This window comes from Octopus sinensis, linkage group LG8 (assembly GCF_006345805.1).
Source record: "Octopus sinensis linkage group LG8, ASM634580v1, whole genome shotgun sequence".
Classification (NCBI taxonomy): domain Eukaryota; kingdom Metazoa; phylum Mollusca; class Cephalopoda; order Octopoda; family Octopodidae; genus Octopus; species Octopus sinensis.
Genome location: NC_043004.1, coordinates 50142528 through 50158369, shown reverse-complemented (window position 1 = coordinate 50158369; position 15842 = coordinate 50142528). Strand labels below are relative to the sequence as shown.

Genomic DNA, 15842 nt, shown 5'->3' with positions numbered 1-15842 from the left:
GCGGCGAGCTGGCAGAAACGTTTGCACGCCGGGCGAAATGCTTAGCGGTATTTCGTCTGTCGTTACGTTCTGAGTTCAAAATCCGCCGAGGTCGACTTTGCCTTTCATCCTCTCGGGGTCGATAAATAAAGTACCGGTTTCGCACTGGGTCGATGTAATCGACTTAATCCGTTTATCTGTCCTTGTTTGTCCCCTCTATGTTTAGCCCCTTGAGGGTAGTGAAGAAATATATGTATGTACGGTATGTATACATATATGTATGGTATAATATGTGCGTATGTGTGCATGCACATGTATTTATGTATGCATTGTCATGTATGTGTGTCTATATGTATGTGCATGTATGTGTATGTATGTATGTGTGTATGTACATTATTCAGATGCATGTGCATGTCTACATATATATATATATGTATGTGTATACTCACACGCGCGCACACACATAAACATATACCTGTATTTGTTAAAATATGTGGATCCATGCTTTATACATACATACATACATATATATATATATATATATACAATATATGTATGTATATATATATATATATATATATATCTATATATATATATATATATATATATATATATACTTCATTTAAAGCAGCAGAAATTCAAACAACCTGTTACTCTGAGTTTCCCGTTGCCGTTCATCATGAACGGCAACGGGAAACTCAGAGTAACAGGTTTTGTTGAATTTTCTGCTGCTTTAAATAAAGCATATTACTCTACCACTGGTATTTGAGTACTCTTTTTTCCACCTTGTTTCACATTTATGTGATTACTCCGGTATATATATATATATATACATAAAGGTAAATAAATGGCACAACGAAGTACCGATATTTACTGGAAAATAGCGAACGTAATAAATACGATGCTAATGTATAGCTCCACTGCGTATGTACTAGCAAAACTGCGTGTGTGCAACAAACATGAAAAAAATTGTCTTACCTCTAGGGAGCACATCTGAAAAATGAAATACCTAAAAAGGGATAATGTGGTACCGGTTTCAGATTCTTCAAAATATGTCTGCCCACATATATTTGATTTATCTTCATCAGCCACATATACCTCGACAACATTTCAGATTTGCCACATCCATGCCAATACACTCGACTGAACGCCAAAACGTTGACAGAACGAGAACAGTGAAGAAGTTTCAATGAAAATAGTAATGCAATACGAGAGTATTGTTTTCCAGTAAAGGATAGCCGGTGAGGGAAAATTATACATAAAGGTAAATAAATGGCACAACGAAGTACCGATATTTACTGGAAAATAGCGAACGTAATAAATACGATGCTAATGTATAGCTCCTGTGTATGTACTAGCAAAAATGCGTGTGTGCAACAAACATGAAAAAAATTGTCTTACCTCTAGGGAGCTCATCTGAAAAATGAAATACCTAGAAAGGGATAATGTGGTACCGGTTTCAGATTCTTCAAAATATGTCTGCCCACATATATTTGATTTATCTTCATCAGCCACATATACCTCGACAACATTTCAGATTTGCCACATCCATGCCAATACACTCGACTGAACGCCAAAACGTTGACAGAACGAGAACAGTGAAGAAGTTTCAATGAAAATAGTAATGCAATACGAGAGTATTGTTTTCCAGTAAAGGATAGCCGGTGAGGGAAAATTATACATAAAGGTAAATAAATGGCACAACGAAGTACCGATATTTACTGGAAAATAGCGAACGTAATAAATACGATGCTAATGTATAGCTCCACTGCGTATGTACTAGCAAAAATGCGTGTGTGCAACAAACATGAAAAAAATTGTCTTACCTCTAGGGAGCTCATCTGAAAAATGAAATACCTAGAAAGGGATAATGTGGTACCGGTTTCAGATTCTTCAAAATATGTCTGCCCACATATATTTGATTTATTTTCATCAGCCACATATACCTCGACAGCATTTCAGATTTGCCACATCCATGCCAATACACTCGACTGAACGCCAAAACGTTGACAGAACGAGGACAGTGAAGAAGTTTCAATGAAAATAGTAATGCAATACGAGAGTATTGTTTTCCAGTAAAGGATAGCCCGTGAGGGAAAATTATACATAAAGGTAAATAAATGGCACAACGAAGTACCGATATTTACTGGAAAATAGCGAACGTAATAAATACGATGCTACTGTATAGCTTCACTGCGCATTACTATTTTATATATATATACTTTATAATTAGGGTTCAGCAACGATTTGCTTCAGAAATAGCAGTCAAAAAATCTTAGCTATTCCTTTTACTTTAAAAGGGACTCCCAGAAAAACCAAAGTACTTGAAAACAAATTATAAAGTATTACTTAAGTTTACCATGAAATGGTCTTTTTCATGCCGAATTCTACTTGGTAAAATTACTGATTACTTCTTAATTAATTAATTTTACCCTTTGTTATTATATATATATATAGATTGTATGTATGTATGTATGTATGTATGTATGTATGTATGTATGTATGTATGTATGTATGTATGTATGTAGGCAGGCATGTATGCATGTATATACATGCATGTATGTATGCTGCATGTACATATGTATGCATGTACGTACATACAAGTACCTATCTTTCGATCTAAGGGTATGCATGTGTGTGTGTATGTATGTGTGCATGCATGTATCCCGCGTATGTATGTATGCATTTATGTATGCCACATGCACATATGTATGCATATATATATATTATATATATATATCTGCTGAGACCCCACTCGGACATAACTGACCATGGGATTGCACCTAGGAAGTTACCCTCCCATGCACAAGTTCGGGGAAAGTTGTTTATGGAAGATAACCAGTCGCCCATGTTTACCGGCCTCTCCTCTTCCCGCCACCAATGTTATCCGAGGGAAAGGCAAAGGGGCCGATGCAGCTTGGAACCGGTGACGTCGCAACTCATTTCTACAGCTGAGTAAACTGGAGCAACGTGAAAGGACACAACACGCAGATTCGAACTCACAACCTCACGATCGTAAGCTCGATGCTCTAACCACTGAGCCATGCTCCTTCACACACACACACACTCAACACACACACACATATACACAATCATGTACCTCTCTTTCGAACTATGTGTGTGTAGGTGTGTGTATATATTTATGGATGCATGTATGCATTATGTATGCACGTATGTATGCATATATATACATGCATGTACCTATATTTTGATCTGTGTGTGTGTGTGTATGTATTCATGGATGTAAGTAAGCATGTATGTACGCATCATGCACGTACGTTTGTACATGCATGTATATATATATGCATGTGTATATATATATATATATATATATATATATAAAATATTATTAGAGACAAAACCACTATTTTGCAAAACAAACAAGGAAAGACTTAATCAATACATAAAATTTTAATATAATTTGAAACTGACTTATTGGAAGTCCACCTGAAGATTGTCGATCAAGACAAGTAACAATTGTAGTGGCGGTTTTTTTGACTATTTATTAAAATTTTATGTATGATTAAGTCTTTCCTTGTTTGTTTTGCAAAATAGTGGTTTTGTCTCTATAATATTTTATAATATTTTACTATAAAATTGGATTTAATCCTAAATCTGATTTTTTCCCTGTAAATTTGGATTTATTCCCTAATATTTATTATTTATTATATATATATATATATATTATATATTGCATGTATATATATGCATGTGTATATATATATATATATGCATGTATATATATATATGCATGTATATATATATATATATATGCATCTGTATATATATATATATGTATATATATGCATGTATCTATCTTTCGTTCTATGTGTGTGTATGTGTATGTGTGCGTGTGTGTGTGTCTGTGTGTGTTTATGGATGTATGGCTTTGCATGCGCTCATGCATATCTATGGGTGATAACAGTATTTATATGTATGCAATAGAATTATGTATTTTACATATTAACGTAATGTCTTCAGAAAGTACTAACGTTGAGAAGAAAAGAACGTACCACGCAAAACACACTACTACTACTACTACTACTACTACTACTACTACTACTACTACTACTACTACTACTACTACTACTACCACTGTTGCTTCTGCTTCTGCCGTTGTTGTTGTTCCTGTTGTAGTTGTTGTTGTTGCTCTTTTGTAATAGAGTTGGCATATAATGTCATCGGGGTAGAATATAATTGTCTTGAAACAAAAGACTTGGCGTTTCAAGTAAATGGTTGCATACTTATATAAATGCATACAAACATGCCAGAGAACTCAGAATCAGTATATCATAGCTTCAACGTAAACAACTCGCACTGTGTAAAAGACCCAGCCTCCACTACCAGGAGGACAAGAAGAAACTTACAAGGGACCTATATAAGGAAGATATGATGAGCTTAACAAACAAAGCATTAGGGACAGAATAACTTGAAAAAAGGCTACTGCAAATATATTGAATAACAATAACATGAAATTAATGTCAGAGCACCGGAAATACGAATAAACAAAATGACAAACAAAATATTTCCATATCCAGATCTTATGACAGGATGTTTGTACGAATATCTCACCTTTTATCACCGAGATTTGGTAACACAGCTTACCACTCTATAGAAATGAGCGTAGGCGTGGCTGAGTGATTAAGAAGCTTACTGTTCAGCTATGTGGTCTTGGGTTCAGGTCCAGTGCGCGGTACTTCGAATAAGTGTAAATAAGTGTATTTTGCTGCAGCCCGAAGCCGACCAAAGCCTTGTGAGTAGATTTCACAGAAACTGAAAAAACCCCTTGTGTGTGTGTATATATATATATATATATATATTATATATATATATATGTATGTATATATGTATCTATGTTTTTGCGTCTATCCTTCCGGCATCGCTTGATATCCGGTGCAGGTTTGTTTGCGTCACTGTAATTTAGCGCTTCGGCAAAAAAGTACCGAGGTCGATTTGTTTGACTAAACCCTTAAAGGCAGTGTGACAGCATGGCCGCAATCTCATGACTGAAGGAAATAAAAGATGATAGGTAATATAGATAAAGCATAAAGTGGGTTCGATCTGCGTTCGATCTGTTCAGATCGCTGGCGGCTTCCATTACCCTGTTAAAAAAATAGGATCGTTGTAAAAAAGATTGAAGGATTATAATATTGTTCGACTGACAAAAATGTTTTGTAGCATTTCTTCCGGTTCTGTAATATTATGAGTACATATCCTGCTGAGGTCAACTTTGCCTTTAACCCTTTTGGGGTTGATAAAACAGAGTATCAGTCAAGTTCTGGGATCAGTGTAATCGACTAACAACTTGCCGCTTAGCTTAGGCCTTGTATTTATATTAATGTTACGACGACGAGTGTTCCAGTTGATCCAATCAACGGAATAGCCTGCTCGTGAAATTAACGTGCAAGTGTCTGAGCATTCCACAGATACGGGTACCCTTAATATAGTTCACAGGGAGATGCATCGCAACCAGGTTGACCCTTTGAAATACAGGCACTGCTCGTTTTTGCCAGCTGAATGGACTGTAGCAACGTGAAATAAAATGTCTTGCTCAAGGACACAACGCGCAGCCGGGAATCGAAGCCACGACCTTACAATCGCAAGCCGAATACCCTAAACATTAAGCCTTGTCTCAAACAATACTATAACACCATAACAAGCTAAGGGAAGGAAGGAAGTGCGCGATTGTATGAGCAGTTACTTAGCAACAAAATGAAACTATAAGTTATTTCTTTACTGCCCACAAGGGGCTACACACAGAGGGGACAAACAAGGACAGACAAACGGATTAAGTCGATTATATCAACCCCAGTGCGTAACTGGTACTTATTTAATCGACTCCGAAAGGATGAAAGGCAAAGTCGACCTCGGCGGAATTTGAACTCAGAACGTAAAGACAGACGAAATACTGCTAAGCATTTCACCCGGCGTGCTAACGTTTCTGCCAGCTCGTTGCCAAATGCAACAATAAGTAAAGAACTACCGATCCTTCGTTGTAATGTAACTGAGCTAACAGAAAACCTGTGATAGTACATCATATGGATTGATTATTGAAGTATTGCAGTCAGCGAAATAACATAACCACTAATAGCTGCCATTCAATACCTAACCAAGTCTTAGTACGTCACTTTACTTCTCAGATGTGATAAGAAATCAATTAAATTTGAAATGATACAATATAAAGGTGTCATATAAGGTAATAGCTATGTGTTCGATTATTTCACGATGACGATTCAGTGGTTCTATCATCTCAGTTACCTGCCCCTGAATTAACATATAAGTGGTTGAACATCTCACAGACAAATGTACCCTTAACGTAATTTACAGGCAGATTCAGTGCGACGCAGTGTGACAAGGGTGTTCCTTCTGAATTACAGGTCCGACCTCATCGACAGGCTTTTGCACAGTTTCCATCTATCCAATTTCATTGACGATGTATCTGTCGAACATTGGTTGTCGAAAATGGGTAAGGGATCGAAGTCAAGACATTTTAATTGTCAAGGTACTGCGCCTACACGCACACACACGCACACACACACACACACACACACACAAACCCGCACACATACACACACACATACAAACACACAAGCACACACCCACACTTACACACACACAAACACTTACACACAGAGACAAACAAACACATAAACATCTATATAACATAAAATAAATATTGAACTGAATTGCAGTAGTCAAGTAAATTTAGTGATTTTTTTTCCTTCTTAATATTTAGTTATACTAAGGCGGTGAGTTGGCAGAATCGTTGGCACGCCGGGCAAAATACTTGGCGGTATTTCATCCATTTTCACGTTCTGAGTTCAAGTTTCGCCGTGGTCTGACTTTGCCTTTTATCCTTTCGGGGGGGGGGGGAATAAAATAAGTGCCAGTTGAACACTGGGGGTTGATGTAAAAAGCTTACTCCTCCCCTGAAATTGTTGGTCTTGTGCCAAAATTTGAAACCAATGTTTAGATGTTGTATGTCTAGAACTTTCTTCTGGGGGAGAACTTCTTATCCTTTCTACCAATTCGAGTGGCAACGTAAGAGTACAATGAATGGTTTGTTGTTCTGTTATTTAGTCGCAAATTAGCTGCATTGGCTGATTTGAGGAATACATTCAGATCAAGTCACTTGCTATGCAAGTACATCTCCGTAATTTGTTAAAATTACTGTGAATAAATGCTAACAATGACCTCAGGCAAGATTGGGTCGTGTTTTTGATAGACACACACGAAGTCCATCTTTCTCAGACAGCAATTATGCTCGCTTCTTGTGCTTGATGGTTGTCATAGCTGAAAATCCAAATTCACACAAGTAGGAGGTTGAAAACTGCACAAGAAGTCGCAGCGCTTTCTGGACAATTGCAGGATATTTCCTTTTCAACCAGCAACCAAAATGCATTCAGGTTAAGCTCAGAATGCTTCAACTTTAATGTTCTGTCATTTAAAACACTAGCAAGTTCTTCTTCTTCTGTTAAAGTGAACTGTTCTTCAAATGGCTCAAATTCCACAAATGGGTTTCTAATCCAGTCATACTGGTCAATAGATATCGATGGAAAATATTTGTCAAGATTTGTTAACAAAATGTGCAAATGGTTCAAAATCAGTAGCGCAGTTTCTTGACAATTCCTTTTAAAAACACTTGGAAACATTTCCAAATTTCCTGCAGCTATGCGTTTCTTCCATATTGTAATTTCTTCTGAAAAGCATTTATTTTGTCAGTAGAAGGCAAGAATTTTTCGTTCCTGCCCTGCACGCCATTGTTCAAGAGGTTTAGCTCATGAAATATATCGGCAAGATATGCTAACTTGGAACACCAATGGTCATCACTCAAACATTCTACAAAGTCTTTCAGGTTTTCTTGCAAACAAAAGGTCAATAACTTCTCTTAATTCGTAAAAACGAGACAATACTTTTTCCCTTGACAACAATCGTATTTCTGTGTGCTGGATTAAGGTGGAATGGCCTGTTTCCATACCCACACAAAGTTTCGCAAACTGTCGACATTTAAGTGGCCTCGTCTTGATATGATTAACTATTTTCACTACCATATTCAATGCAGATTTTAGTTCAGGTCCAAGAGTTTTAGCAACTAGTGCTTCTCTATGAATGAAACAATGAGTATGGATAGTATTTGGATTTTGCTTTTGTGCGATTGGGACAAAGCCTTTAAGACATCCTGTCATTGCAGGGGCACCATCTGTACAAATACCAACACAGTTTTTCCAGTTCGATCCACAATACTCTAAATATGAATTGAAAACATCAAATACATCTTGTCCTTTTCTTGTTTCTGGCAACTCTTTGCAACACAGGAAGTCTTCTACAATAGCTTCATCATTAATAAAACGAACAAATACAAGGAGCTGTGCTTTACCAGTGATGTCTGTACTCTCATCAACTTGAAGTGCAAACAACTTATGTTTCAGTATTTTTGACTTAATATTGCACTCAATGTCTCCTGATGTGTCTTGAATGCGCCTACGTATTGTGTTGTCAGAAAGAGGAATTTTATTTAGCTCTGATACAGCATCCTCTCCAAACATTACCCTCACTATTTCCTGGCATGCAGGTGAAATTACAGTTTCAGCGATGGTATGAGATTTCATTTTTCTTGCAACTATCTCCGCCACAGCATAACTTGCTTCTTGTCCTTTGTCACTCAACTTGAACTTTTTGGCAAACATAGAAACTTGCCTTTTATTAAATGCCAATTCTCTTTTGAAATATTGTTAATTTTTGCCTGACAACTCTGGATGTTTAGTTAAGTGTTGTTTCAGTTTGGCTGGTGCCATAGCACTATTAGCCAGTTTCTCCTCAAAAACAGTACACAAAGGTGAAGGGCAGTCTGGGTTTCCAGTCCAAGTAAATCCCAGAGCTATGTAGTTTTCACAATATTGACGAACTTTTAGTTGCAGGTTAATTCCATCATTTCTTGGTAATTTCGACGAGGCAGCATCACTGGCAGTGGCTGCAGCTTCAACAGACTGCCTCAGACCTTGCCTCTCTTAAGCTAACTTCGTTTTTTCAGAAATCTATCCATACTTGTAAGGCTGTAAGCAGAATTGTATATATATAAAAGCAAACCTAATAGTGGCAGGACAAAATGATCTTTAAAAGTGTAGCGTGTTTAATGATGTAAAATTTAGCTTTTTTATTAATTTTTTTTTTAGTAAAAGGTATTTGATTATATCTAAACAATATGCATATGATAATAAAATAGATTTTCGGATTTGAATTTAAAATGTCGTGTATTTGTTCCTTGTTCTAATTTAGAAATTTGTAAGGAATTAATATTTATGCATATTTACATATCTTATAATTTAGTATCAGTTTTCGTATTTCTTATTTCTTCCTACATATGTAATTCTACTCTCTTTCGAATTTTTTCATCTTAACATTTGACCAAATATTAATAGACGTCATACAAGAAAATGTTTTTACAAAAACGCTTTTTAAAAAGCTAAAGATCTTTTAAGAGGCGAATTAACAACAACACCTAAATGGCTTACACAGTTAAAATGTTTCTTCCAAATATAGTCACACGTATTTTACAAAAGAAACTAAACCATCATCTAAGCTGGCATGCAACTCATAGTTGTGCACGTACATGTACACACATATCTGCACAGGAGAATTAAAAATTACTGTCGATTTTAGCATTTATGTGACTTCTTGTGGAACCCCTGGACTGTACTGGCGGAACATATATATATATATATGGCCTGCTCGCTTAGCCAGCGGGGTGGCGTCACTCGAAGGCTAAAACAATGCGAACGCATTGTGACCAGCGATGTGTAACAACATCTGATGGTCTGGTCGGTCACGTGATCACGTGATATATATATATATAAGTCGTGATTGGTCAGAATTTTGATGACGTCCCGTTCTGCTTGACTAAGCCACCTAACGAAACGATTGGTCAAAACAGGATACAGACAAGAGGCAGTTATAATACAGGGCGATAGGTCACGATTGGTCAGAATGTTGATGACGTCCCGTTCTGCTTGACTAAGCCACCTAACGAAACGATTGGTCAAAACGTTGATGACGTCACGTTACGCTGGACTGACCAGTGTTATAAAACTGAAACATGTTATAATGTATATATAAAATTAAAAATTGTATAATATAGCAGCATTTTCGAACTTCATTTTTACATATATATATATATATATTATATATATATATATATATATATATATATATATATATATATATAATATATATATATTCACCGGTCGTTTCCGATGCACGCAGATTCCAACATTTGTTAGGCTACCCACTAAAGATTTGTTTTCAGTGAAGGCTTGTGTAAGACCAGGCATACTTTTAGGAAATACAGAAGCAGAAAGTTGGTGCAAATGATTGCCCCCAAACTCTATTGGAGTTCTCCGCCTCCTGAGTTAGTTGCTATCATCTCGGCTTAGAACATGGCGGATTAAATACGTGAAGAATCACTCTTAAATACTACTGGCAGCATTTAAACCAATACAACGAGCTGCATGGTCGGCGACTAAACCGGCATTATCACGAGGCTGCTTGGTTTTCGGTTACACTGCGAGCGGAAAAACAAGACCCGTCAAAGGACAGAACAGTTAATAACCATCCTGTTTTATACATACATAAATACATATATTCATAGATACATAGATACATAGATACGTACATACATACATTACATACATACATTCATTCATACATACATACATACATACATACATACATACATACATACATACATACATACATACATACATTACATACATACATACATACATACACACATACATACATACATACATATACATACATACATACATACATACATACATACATACATACATACATACATACATGTATTAATGAGGTATTAAAAGATTTACAGATTTTTTTCGAGGGTTTGACTAATTTCTTTCTGTTGGGATCTTCTTCCGGGCATATTTCTTTGCAGTTGCAATGTGATTTGTCGAGTTTGTCTGCTAGGAGAGTGAGTTTTGAGTTTATGACTTGTAGTTCACACAAGATTTTGTCGAGTGTCGTGTTATCCTAACTCTAGACCAATGAAGTTTTACCTCCAATCAAAACTGAACTTTAGTAAATACAACAAAATGACCCTTTAAAAGAATCAACGAACTGGAACGGCTGATGACTTGCAGTTCCCCACAGGGAAGTCAACCATGCAGAACGACAAACTTGGCCACCAGAAAAAAAGACGTCAGTGAACCATAGAACTAACCTATTAACTACTACTACTACTACTACTACTACTACTACTACTACTACTACTACTACTACTACTACTACTACTACTACCACCACCATAACGACCACCACCACCACCACCACCAGACTCAGTTATTATCCTCGCTTGGTAAATCCGAATGTCCTTTTAGGAACAGCATAGTTTCCGTAGAGAAAATAATCAAAATATTAAAGATCAGGTGAACGCAGATTTACACATCCATATTTTATTATACAGTTATTACAGCATTCTTCCATTGAACCTACGCACATTTCGGCTGCATCCGCTGAATACTGTTATATGTGCATCTTGGTGCTAATTATCGGTGCAGCTTCTGCAACTTCCGCAGGGTCCGTTGTTTGCTGCCTTTCGAAGATCATCTGAAGGAAACTATGAGACTGACCGACAAGTAACACCAAGATGCACCCATATCAGTGCAGAGACGTAGGTCCACGGGAAGAATGTTGTAATAACAGTATAACAAAATATTGATGAGTAAATTTCCATTCTCCTGTGGTCTTTATTAATTTCCTTTTATATATATATGTAAAACCGTGATCCTATGACCGCGAGTCCGCTGCCCTAACCACTGGGCCATTGCGCCTCCACGTATATATACGTGGAGGCGCAATGGCCCAGTGGTTAGGGCAGCGGACTCGCGGTCATAGGATCACGGTTTCGATTCCTAGATATATACGTGGAGGCGCAATGGCCCAGTGGTTAGGGCAGCGGACTCGCGGTCATAGGATCACGGTTTCGATTCCTAGACTAGGCATTATGAGTGTTTATTGAGCTAAAACACCTAAAGCTCCACGAGGCTCCGGCAGGGTGGTGGTGGCGATCCCTGCTGTACTCTTTCGCCGCAACTTTCTCTCACTCTTTCTTCTGCTCGCTCATTTAAAGGCTAAAACAATTTGAAACGCATTGTGACCAGCGATGTGTAGCAACATCTGATAGCCTGGTCGGTCACGGTGATCACGGTGATATATATATACATATATGTATATATATATTGACAGAGCCTCTATGTTCTGGTTGAGCATATTGGTAGAGCACTGACGAGCCTTTCTCTTCTTTGAGCTCCTCACCAGTTCACCTATACGGTCTCCTATGCTGCGTGCTGCCTCTCTAGTGTAATTGTCATGCTTCTGTACCGTCCCTCAGTGCATCGTAAGCTACACACTATATTCCTAACCTTGCAGTTAATCCGAGGGTTCATCCTACATACAATACAGTTGTTCTCAGTACATGGGGACCTATCGAAGGGATAAGTTATACAGATCGGGGATTTTATTGGAGCACCACTCCTTTCTACTACTTTAATCCGTAGATTGGCCTTATCTAATGTTTTTCTAAAAAGGTGTGCTAATTAGTCGCCCAGAGTAGCATCAACGAACATGACATTCTAGTATTTTTGTAGTCATACCAGGAGTCGGCCTTATTCATACTATATTCATACAGAAGCAAAAATACTTTTTTACGCATTACAATACCTATTAAAATGTTTCGCAAATGGACCTCTTTGATTCCTATTTTACTCAAAAGGAGGGACCCTCATAGTCATTCGATGTCTAAAAACTGTTATATTTGTATGATTAAATATCGTTCGGAATTGTATTAAAAAATCTTTAAATATTTTGTGAATTGTAAAAATATAACCAGTTTATTGCCCAAATTTTAACAACAAATTCTTATGAAGATTTCCAAGGGTCATACAAACCCCAGCTGCGAACCACTGATCTAAGCAATTTGAGTTGAAGAAAGTTTTATATCCTGCAATCAACAGACACACCTTGTCCAATCTCATACAAAATCAAAATCCTCATTGTCTCCTTTAAGACTTCATAGCAAAATCCATACCTGGATTCAAATTATATTGACGCATCTATTGCAAACAGATACAGCTTCAGTGTGATTCTATCCGAGAATTACATGGGCGTGGGCACGGCTGTGTGGTTCAGAAACTCGCCTTGTAACAACACAGTTTCGGATCTAATCAAACTGCGCGGTCCTTTGGGCAAGTGTCTCCTACCATCTCTCTGGGCTGACCAACGCCTTACAAGTGAATTTGGTTGGCAAAAACTGCGCGGAAGCTTGTCGTATATACATACATACCCACATACATATTTCTCTTTAACTCTTTTACTTGCTTCAGTCATTTGACTGCGGCTGTGCTAGAGCATCACCCTTTTATTTGAGCAAATCGACCCCAGGACTTATTCTTTGTAAGCCTAGTACTTATTCTATCGTTCTCATTTGCCGAACCGTTAAGCTACGGGGACGTAAACACACCAAGTTATATTGGAGGGGGGACAGACACAGACACACAAACACACACACACATATATACATATAAATATATACGACGGGCTTCTTTCAGTTTCCGTCAACCAAATCCACTCACAAGGCTTTGGTCGGCCCGAAGCTATAGTAGAAGGCACTTGCACAAGGTGCCATGCTGTGGGATTGAACCCGGAACTATGTGGTTGGTAAGCAAGCTACTTACCACACAGCCTATATATGTGTATGTGTGTGTGTGTATGTGTGTGTGTGTATTAGACATTATCACTTAACGAATACGGATCTTATGACTTAACGAATACGAATCGCGTATTTGCCGGTAGGCTGTCAATGGCATGGTAGAGACTACTCTCTCAGAACACCTGAGAGTCACGGAAAAGGCGAAATATTTTAACCCCCAGTTTCATCTACGAGAGATGGACATTGATGTTTCGCCATACACGAAGTATATACGTTAATTATATCTGGTTGATAGTGTTTATTACACTAGTGTTGCTTCTCAACCACCGCTTTTCCGAATGTTCTGAAGAAGGGGACTTCACCCCGAAATATGTCCAGAAATACAACTTTGTACTGTTTTCTTTTCAATTTGTAGTTTACTTCGTACCTTCTCGCATTGTTCCGGCTTTACACAGCTACATTCTTTATACACACACACACACACACACTCACCTGTATGAGGAAGGGACATATATATATGCAGGCGCAATGGCCCAGTGGTTAGAGCAGCGGGCTCGCGGTCGGAGGATCACCGTTTCGATTCCCAGACCGGGCGTTTTGTTTGTTTATTGAGCGAAAGCATCTAAAGCTCCACGAGGCTCTGGCAGGGGGGTGGCGGGTGGCGACCCCCTGTTGTACTCTTTCGCCCCAACTTTCTCTCACTCTTTCTTCCTTTTTCTTGAGTAACGCTGCGATGGACTGACGTCCAGTCCAGCTCGGGGGAACACATACGGCATAGAAACCGGGAAACCGGGCCCATGAGCTTGGCTAGGCTTGAAAAGGACGCATAAACAAATAAATAAATAAATAAATATGTATAATTTTAACCATAATAACACGAGGATGGAAATTCGTAGGCTTTAATTATGCATCACAACATATTTCTACATCACACACCGTCATTAGATTGCAATTTTTCATATTCATATAAAATCCTTTACGATTACTCTCAATAATTATGTATTTGAATACATTTTTAGATCTATTTCCAGGGTGGGATGCTTCACGTGTGTTGTGTGTGTGTGTGTGTGGGGGCGTGTGTGCGCGCGAGCGTGCATTTTTGTCGCCATCTCACTGCAACAGTTCGGCAAAAGAGTGCAATAAAATAAGTACCAGAATTACAAGTGGTTAGTGCTGGGGTTGATTTATCCGACTAAAACATTTCGAAGCGGCGCCCCAGCATGGCCGCAGTCTAATGACCGCAACAAATAAAAGATAAAAGGTGAATATGTATCTGGAATACTCAGCTACTTCAGTTGATCGAACAACTGAATCCTCATCGTCGAAAGCAATAAAAAAAAAACCCAGCGCACACACACAAGCACATACACACACATACACACACACACACGTATGTATGTATGTATGAATGTATATATGGTGGTACTTGTATTTTTAAAAACTATCCAATCGGTTTCTTTTGCCGAACTGCTAAGTTAGGGACGTAAACTCATCAACAGTAATTATCAAGTGGTTGGAGACAAGTACATACACAGCCACACGCACACTGATCTCCCTTCCTCCCTTCCCCGTTCTTTCTTTCTTTCACTTTTTCTTTCTCTCTCTCTCTGTATATATACATACATATGTGATATATAGGATATATGGTGTATATATATATATATGTATATATATATTTCCCTTCCGGTCTTTCAAAATGTGACCCCGTGTGTACCGTTGGCGATTTTTTTCCCTCTGTCTTCCCTTCTCTGGATCTTTCCTTCTCCTATGTTTCTGACGAAGAGCTCCGCTCGAAACGTCAAACCCTCCTTCTTTCCTGAGCGTCCAATAATACTATATTTGTTCCACGTCCTCGCGTTGTTGTGTTTTTTTTTGTGTTTTCTTGTTTGGATTAACTTTATATATATATACCAACGACAAAAGCAGTATTAATATTCAGAGGTAATCTTGATCGCCAGCTTAACGCGGAGGTTGTGCTAGAATACAGAATACTGCGTCATCTACTTCGAGAGAATCTCTCGCAAGGACTCGTGGTGCGTAAAAAGCACCACTGGCTATTTGCGACACCAGTGCCTGAATAGACACACGGATTCTATATATCGTCAACGAGAGTTTTGGTTGTTATCGTGCTAGGGGA

The 15842-nt window shown here is 38.0% G+C and overlaps 1 protein-coding gene across 1 annotated transcript; it reads right to left on the bottom strand.

The window, feature by feature from the left end:
• Nucleotides 1-7805: 7805 nt before the first annotated feature.
• LOC115214813 (protein FAM200A-like) lies at nt 7806-8666 on the bottom strand. The gene has a single exon (XM_029783843.1). It carries the CDS (start codon nt 8664-8666, stop codon nt 7806-7808), a length of 861 nt encoding a protein of 286 aa, XP_029639703.1.
• Nucleotides 8667-15842: the final 7176 nt, after the last annotated feature.